This window comes from Solanum lycopersicum, chromosome 6 (assembly GCF_036512215.1).
Source record: "Solanum lycopersicum chromosome 6, SLM_r2.1".
NCBI classification, from domain to species: domain Eukaryota; kingdom Viridiplantae; phylum Streptophyta; class Magnoliopsida; order Solanales; family Solanaceae; genus Solanum; species Solanum lycopersicum.
Window position 1 is genome coordinate 28,488,714 of NC_090805.1, and position 8,264 is coordinate 28,496,977.

General features: G+C 29.9%; 1 protein-coding gene across 4 annotated transcripts; it reads left to right on the forward strand.

Moving 5' to 3' along the window:
* The first annotated feature begins 2,040 nt into the window (after positions 1-2,040).
* LOC101260348 (S-type anion channel SLAH2) lies at positions 2,041-7,919 on the forward strand. Of its 4 annotated transcripts, none has more exons than XM_026031439.2 (6): positions 2,041-2,265; positions 5,101-5,261; positions 5,733-6,239; positions 6,331-7,101; positions 7,231-7,262; positions 7,340-7,919. In XM_026031439.2, the coding sequence occupies exons 2-6, from the start codon at positions 5,112-5,114 to the stop codon at positions 7,731-7,733; spliced, it is 1,854 nt and encodes a 617-aa protein (XP_025887224.1). In that variant the 5' UTR covers positions 2,041-2,265; positions 5,101-5,111; the 3' UTR covers positions 7,734-7,919. The 4 variants fall into 4 exon arrangements, with proteins under 4 accessions (XP_025887224.1, XP_025887225.1, XP_025887223.1 ...); XM_026031440.2 differs by lacking the exon at positions 2,041-2,265 and adding an exon at positions 4,360-4,427; XM_026031438.2 differs by lacking the exon at positions 2,041-2,265 and adding an exon at positions 4,926-5,016.
* Positions 7,920-8,264: the final 345 nt, after the last annotated feature.

An 8,264-nucleotide genomic window follows, 5' to 3' on the forward strand; every position in this document is an offset into this window, starting at 1 on the left:
GGCAAATAAGTGTTGATAAACAACTTTTTAAATCAAAATGTCTGAAATACCCTTAAAAGCTGTTAAAATAATAAAAGTTAATTTATTTATATTTTACAACCATAAATAATTATATTTTGCTATCATTCACATATTTCTTTCTCATAACAAATTATTTATAAGAGGAATATAAACTTATTATAGATTTTAAAGATATATAATTTGAATAAATTAAAGAACGATTTAAGATTTTATTTTAGTTTCATCTATAGGTAATAATAATTGTCTATCATTCACATATTTCTTTATTATCACAAATTATTTATAAGAGGAATATAAATTTTTATTTAAGTTATATGTGCAACTTATTTTACATTTTAATAATATATAATTTGAATAGATCACTTAAAAGATTTAAGATTTATTTTATTTTTTCATTCATTAGTAATAGTAATTGTCTATCATCCACACGTGAAAAAGGAAAAAATAGAAGAAAGAGATGTTAGGGTTATGTGGTAATTTGGAGATTGTATAAAAATATTAATGGCAAACAGGTAAAAATGTGGTCAACTTAAAACAACTTATAAGCTGGGAAAAAAAAACACCTCTACCCCAGCTTTTAACTTTTGGCTTAAAATAAGTTTTTTTTTAACTTAAAATAAGTTGTTTTGGATATTGCCAAACAGCTAAATAAGTCAAAAACCAGCTTTTAAGTCAGTTTGACCAGCTTTTAAGTTGAGCCAAACAGGCTCTTAATACTTCGATACATAAATGCCCCCTATAATTACAAAATGAGTCAAAATGCCCTTTTTTCAAAATAAATATATATTTTTTTTCTTTTTAACATATCTTATTTCTAATTATAATATTATTAAGGAACACTATTCTTGTTTTCTTTCTTCTAAAATCACTTAAACAAATAAAAATGTAGGAAATATTTTTTCTTCTTAATCTCATTTTATCAATTAAAATAGAATAATTTCATATACCTTTTTGATAGATAATATATATATATATATATATATATATATATATATATATATGCATATAAGATTATAGTATATCTTTGTATTTATATAACGATAAAAAATATTGATGATAAAAAACATAATTTCATTTTTTATTTTTTTCTGAATCATAGTAAGATAAATATTTGCTATTTTTTTTTTAAAAAAACATTAATTGAAAAAAATGTGTCAATAAGAAAGTAATAATATATTTATTTGAAAAATGAACTTTTTTGATCCATCAATTAATAATAAGGAATTTTTGGATCAAACTACAAATGGGGAACACTTTTGTTCTTTTCGCATAGTTTAAGGACATTTTAAAAATAAAATATTACATTTTTTAGCCAAACTATAAACGAAAGATATTTTTATTCTTTTCAAATAGTTTAAGAACATTTTGACCCTTTTTCTTAATTTATATGGTTAAGGATTGTACTCCGTCCAGTTTCACATTATATATTGTCTTAATTACACAAAGGGTGGAGGTTAGGTCAGAACTAATATCGCAAAAGCAAAGTATGTTAGGTCGTAAAACATGAAAGAAGATTCTAGGATTTTGGATTCTTTGTCGATTGAAATCTAATTTTGTGATTGTTTTGGTTTGATTAGTATATATATATATATTAGTACGTGGATGGGTATATAATTTTTTATTGGTTCTTTATTTTTGAGTTTAAATTTAAAAAAATATAGGGTGTATATCTAAAAATTATGTTCACTTTAATTACCTCTGTCTCGACTTCACAATTTAATAATCAAGACTCTTTTAGACACTTTAACAATCCACATGAACTTTCTTTGTTTGAGATTCTTCCAAATCAATATGGTTTAGTGGTTCATAGATAATGTTGATTTCTACTTGTAAACCTTTGAACACACAAATTAAAATTTATCCGATTGGGAATAATTTGATTTTAAATAAAAAGGCAAAAGAGAAGAAAATAAATCTATGGCTTTAGAAGAATTTGACTCATTACAAGTAGCACACAGATAGATAGATGTATCCAAATGTGAGTTTACCATTTAACATAATCCCGTACTTTAAGGTCATGAAAATCAAATATAAATATAATTAAATATCTATTTCGTTTTTTAGAATTTACTATCTCAATTCAAAATACACATTTAAATCTTAACTCTCTTTCTTCAACCAAAACAACACATAATTATATTGTATTACTGTCATTTAATTTCAGTTCTACTGCTATATGACTTCCAGATTCCATTGTTAGACTTGGTCATCGTAGGAACGAATTCACATTCAACTTTGGTTAAGGTACGCATCCGATAAACTCGACTCTTAAAGTTGTTAACATTATACTCAGATTAATACTTCACAATTTGCATATTAAGATAAGATCTCATGAGAGATTTAAGATAAAACCTTTGTTTTTTCTTCTTCTTGTAATTGGCACAAAAACAAACGACCCCCTATAAAAAAAATAAAAATACTGGATTAGATTAAACTTATAGCTTAAAAACTATATCCACCTCTGTGGACTTATCTTTTTCTAAATTATTACCAAACTCAGTATTATTATCTTATTCTCCGTCTCTAAAGCATACACCTGTATTTGCGTGTTTAACTTATAGAGAACATGTTTTCCCCTTGTTTTACGTACTTAAATTACGGTGCAGCTCCTAGGATTAAATTGACAGCTAAGATCCTATTAGGATTAACTATATTATTACTTTGTTTGTTAAAGCTTGAGTTTATATAGTATTTAATTAAATAAAATAATATTATGAAATTTATAATTATTGATCGAGTTAGAATTTTCAATAAGAGAGTTTAAAATATGTAGAAATAACCGAAAGAAGTTCAACATCTGCTATACATATATATATATACAAAAAAAGAAATTCTAAAACTTTTTTTTCGCCCCAAACCCCTTAGTAAAAGCTGATTCTGCCGCTGTTTAATAATGATAAATATGTGATTTAACTTTTTTTAAAATTTAAAGTTTTAGACATATTATTAATATTTTTGTGACTAAAAAGTTTTACGTTACCGTTTGTTAATGATTGTTTTTTTATTTTTTCAACTAGTCATAATCTAAAGAAAAACTGTCGATAGACCTAATGAACCTCTTAATCTTACTGGCTACTGCTATCATTACTTTTTTATTATTTACTTTATAATTAGTTACACTTTTAATATTTTAGTGATTTAAGTTATATATTTAAAAGTAAATTGCGGCTAAAGAAATGCGGTTCCTAGGACTAAATTTAAGTGGAAACTGTACATTCATTGTACAAGCTTATTTTGGACGCAGTTCGTGCAGAAATGTGAATTCTTGATTTTTATTAATTCAAATTCTGCTTGAATATCGTTTTCTTTATGCATTCTCAAGAAAATGTACAACAATTAAAAGGAAAAAAGATATCCAAATATTGCTTTCGCAAGTTAAAAGATTGAAATGAGATCTCTTTACTTTTTTTTTTATATATATAAATTAAATAGAAGAGAATAGCTTTTTCATATTTCTTATGTGTAAGAGTAAAAATTCTCTATAAAAGGACAAAGAGTAAAAATCTCTTATAAAAGGATATAAGACTAAAAAAAAGTTTGTAATATACTTAGACATATTATACTAATAAGTAATTGACATATTATACTAATAAGTAATTTGCCTTATTTGTCTGAAGTTCCTATTATAATATTCTTTTAAGGCCATATATAGGGTAAAGAAAATATTCTTTTAAGGCCATATATAGGGTAAAGAAAATATTCTTTATACAATCTCAGTTTATAGAAATTGAACTTTTAATTATATGGTCCTTGATGCAAAAATTAGAGTGATCATCTCTAGAAACTAGTTAAAAATTGCGATTATCCTAATGAATCATTTGGTGTTGTTTAAATGGTAAATATTCTTTATTTTTAATTTTAAATAAGATAAAATATCTCATATTCTAGATTGAAATTATTTTATCTTATTTTTTTAAAAAAATAAATTAGTTCATAAATTATAATCCGTATACGACGTATCCAACGACTCTAAGGTACATCATATGGAGGGGCTATTTGAATACATTACAGGTATATTGTCGTGTTTGACTTAAAGATGTCTCATTTTAATGGTTTGGTGTATAATTAGTGCTAGGCAGTCATTTAATCGACGGCTCAAAGATGCTTTCCTTTATTCCAGGCCGTCTATTCTATTTTTTATTAATATGAATAACAATTTGACTTTGGATTTCCTCACGTTCCTTCTTCATTCTATATATATAATTTTTAATGTACCTAATATATATATATCATTGTGAGCCTGGAATTTTATATCACATCACCTTTTATGTGTGTGTGTGGTATATTTTACATGGAAACTGAAAAATATATTCTATTAGTGGGGGCTCTTATTTTGTCTAATTAATATCATTGGATTCTAATTTTCTATTATAAAATTATAATTACGAATCATTTGATATTAATAGGTCTGTTTATATTATAATTACGTTATGTTATTACTTTTTTAGAGTATTCTAGAGTAAATTAGAACGTCCGTTGTGCTTCTGTTAATAAAGTGAGATATGAGTGGGTACCCAAAACTATCTGAGTAGAAATTGACTCAGTTTATTTAGTTTTATGTGATGCTTGTTCAGAATTTTATTGTTTAGTAACTTTATCATATAAGTTGCGACTCGATTAATTTTAGATTTCTATTTCGAAAGTTATGATAAAAGGGTAAATTAATGAAAATGTGTATCAACAAATGTATGTTATTCTGTTTTATTAACAGTCAAATGTGTGGAAGACAAATATTCAAGCTTGTACCTGCTATTTTCGGTTTCATATTGTTGACAATTTTTTTTAACTAAAAAAGGATCGATGTTATCTTCGTACATGGCAGCTGTATCCATAACAAACATGATGTGTTGCTTCCAAGAAGTTAGCTTGAATCATCCTATTTATATATAATAATAATGCTTGCAGATTCTCTCAATCTTGGTTGTTACTAGTTGACCTCCATCGATCTTTAGAGAGAAAACTTACATCTTTTGGTGCTACAAGAAAGAGCTTCAAGTAGTGTGGCTGATCATAGGTTTACATTTCAATTGCATAATCTTTCCTGCACATACTTAATAATAAGATTATTGTCTCCTGCAGAATATAGAGACATGGAAACAAGTGAAATAACTAATTCTGCTACTGAAGCAATCCCATCTCTAATCAAATATATTTACGATGAAATGGATGACTTTGGCATCATAGTAGATAATCAGCTTGAGCCAACAGGATCTACTTCTTTTGAGAACTCACCTGTCGTGGTAAGTCCTTCTTCTTAGTAAGGCTGCATTCTTCATTTCTACATGATTCTATCAACAATCTACACCGACCTGATGACTCATGACATCTTGCAATTGTTTGTGCCTTTTTACTTGCTATGCTTACAATTTAAAATCAAGATGTTCAATTTCTCATGTATGTACTCGACTAAGGTTGTATGGTTTTACTTTCTAGCAGCCTCAGCTTCCTTGTTTGTTATGAGCCTAAAATATATAGCTATAGATCAAAGTCACATACATGTCATCAGAAATTACCACCTGTTTTTTTCGACTCTCTTGAGGTCAAAAGTTCTTCTTTTGTAACAGAATTACAAAAGCAAGGAAAAACTAGAAATGAATATTTGTGTGGGGAATTCATTTGCAGATTAATTTCATTCACAGTTTGCTGCTGTCCTTACATGTAACTAAGGCAATACGTTGCTAACATCTAATACTCTGTATTGATCTTTGTAGGTAACTGAAGCTGCTACTGAACGACAGCATGGAAGGAAGCATTCGGTTTCCATTAGTTTACCACCCTCTCCTTTGGCTGGTTACTCACCACCGATTCAAAAAAGAGTTGTTTTCAGTGATAACAATGAGATTATATTCAGCAATGTTGACTCTTCTGATTCGGCTACTACATCAACCGATAATAGCACCAGACGTAACAAAAAAGTCAAGTTTTATTCTCACACAATGCCAAGACATACTGCATTTCCTGAGGCACCTGCTATGGGGAAACTTCTCAGCTATTCAGACTTTGCATCAAGGAGTCCCAAGACGATGAAGCAAAGGGATTCAAGGTTCGACTCTTACAAAACATGGTCTGGTAAACTTGAGAGACAAATTTCAAATCTGCGCGGAAAGAATGTGGAAGGACAGCAAGAGTCAAACTCTCGACCAAGTGCAGAGATTGAAAATATTCCTGTAGACCGGTACTTTGCTGCGTTGGAGGGACCAGAGTTGGATACTCTACGAGTAAGATTTTCTCCACAGATAGTAGTTTTTTAAGTATTACTCACATACTTGCAGTTTGTAATGTTGGTAACACATGTTTTTTCCTTTACAGGCTTCAGAGCAAAGTATTCTTCCGGAGGACAAGAAATGGCCTTTCCTTCTTAGATATCCTATTTCTTCCTTTGGTATCTGTCTTGGTGTTAGTAGCCAAGCTATTATGTGGAAAGCTCTTGCCACTTCTTCCTCAACAAAATTCCTCCATATAAGCTTAGATGTAAATCTTGTCCTTTGGTGCATATCCGTTGCCCTTATGGCGGTTGTTGCTTTCACCTATGCTTTGAAAATCATTTTCTACTTTGAAGCAGTTCGTCGTGAGTACTATCACCCCATACGTATTAACTTCTTCTTTGCTCCGTGGATATCACTTCTATTCTTAGCACTAGGAGTTCCACAATCAGTTACTAAAACCCTTCCCATAGCTTTATGGTACATTCTTATGACCCCAATCTTTTGCTTAGAGCTTAAGATCTACGGACAATGGATGTCTGGAGGACAACGAAGGCTCTCAAAGGTTGCCAACCCTGTAAATCATCTCTCGGTTGTTGGAAATTTTGTTGGTGCTTTGCTTGGTGCATCCATGGGACTAAAAGAAGGCCCGATATTCTTCTATGCTGTTGGATTAGCTCATTATGTGGTCTTGTTTGTGACTCTTTACCAAAGACTTCCAACAAATGAGACGCTGCCAAAGGATCTTCACCCGGTCTTCTTTCTATTTGTTGCTGCACCTAGTGTTGCTTCTATGGCATGGGCAACCATCCAAGGGTCTTTTGATTATGGAGCTCGGATTTCTTATTTCATCGCTCTGTTCCTTTATTTCTCATTGGTAGGCTGAATTTTAGCATTCAAATACACCCTCCTCTCTCTATCTATCTATCGAAATGCAGCTAATGCTGAAGCCAGTGCAAGTGTTACTTTTAATTCTGAAAATGTTTGATCGTTTATTCTTGTACAGGCTGTTCGTATTAATTTCTTCCGAGGCATCAGGTATGTGTAATACTTTGTTATTCCTGACATCATCTTTGTCTTAGTTTCAAGTAGCTTGTGTGTTTTGTTAACTTCAGGTTTTCTTTGACTTGGTGGGCGTATACTTTCCCCATGACCGGAGCTGCTATTGCTACCATCAGGTATTCAGCTGTAGTTACCAACACTCTCACAAAGTGTCTAGTCGTCATACTTTGCTCTCTTGCTACACTCACAGTAACCTCGCTTCTTGTGACAACTATCATCTATGCCTTTGTAATAAGAGACCTCTTCCCAAATGACATTTCAATTGCAATTAGTGAAAGAAGGCATAAATCAAGTGGAATATGGCATCTCAGTAGCTCAGACACCAAACATATCGAACAATATCTTAAGTATGTAGATGCATCGGAGGAAAAAGACATTGAAGCTTCGCTTGCACAACCAAATTCTACTACCATCAACTCTGCCTCAAACCAACTTCCTCAACAATGAGTTATGCAGTTCCATCACCCTTTTTTCTTAATTAATCAAGTGAGGAACACAAAGAGTTTGACAGTTCCTGTGAAGTTGATCATATAGAAAAGTATCAAGCTGTTTTTGTTTGAGTGTCTTTCCAAATTTTTTTACATTTGTATAAACAATGGTCCTAATGTCATCAAGGTTGTTATTTTTGTTTTATTTCTCAAGCCCAAAACCTCTCGATTAAGGATGGATGGAATAGTTTCATTACTACAACACAATCTATGTTAGGTCTTTAATTTGATCATATGCTTTCACCTAGTATTAAATCATTTGGTAATTTCATTGGTAATATTAAATTTTTGGTAAGTGTTAATAACATTATTACTTATTTTAATTAAATTATGAAAAATTCTTTAATTATTTTTTATATCTTTCAATCAAAATAGACTCAAAGTTAATTGTTATTTTCTCCACCCACTTTAAATCGGTTATCTATACTACACTTACACCATTGTTGTACTGCTAAAAAAATCAAACATTTTGTATAATGAAAATCCTTTA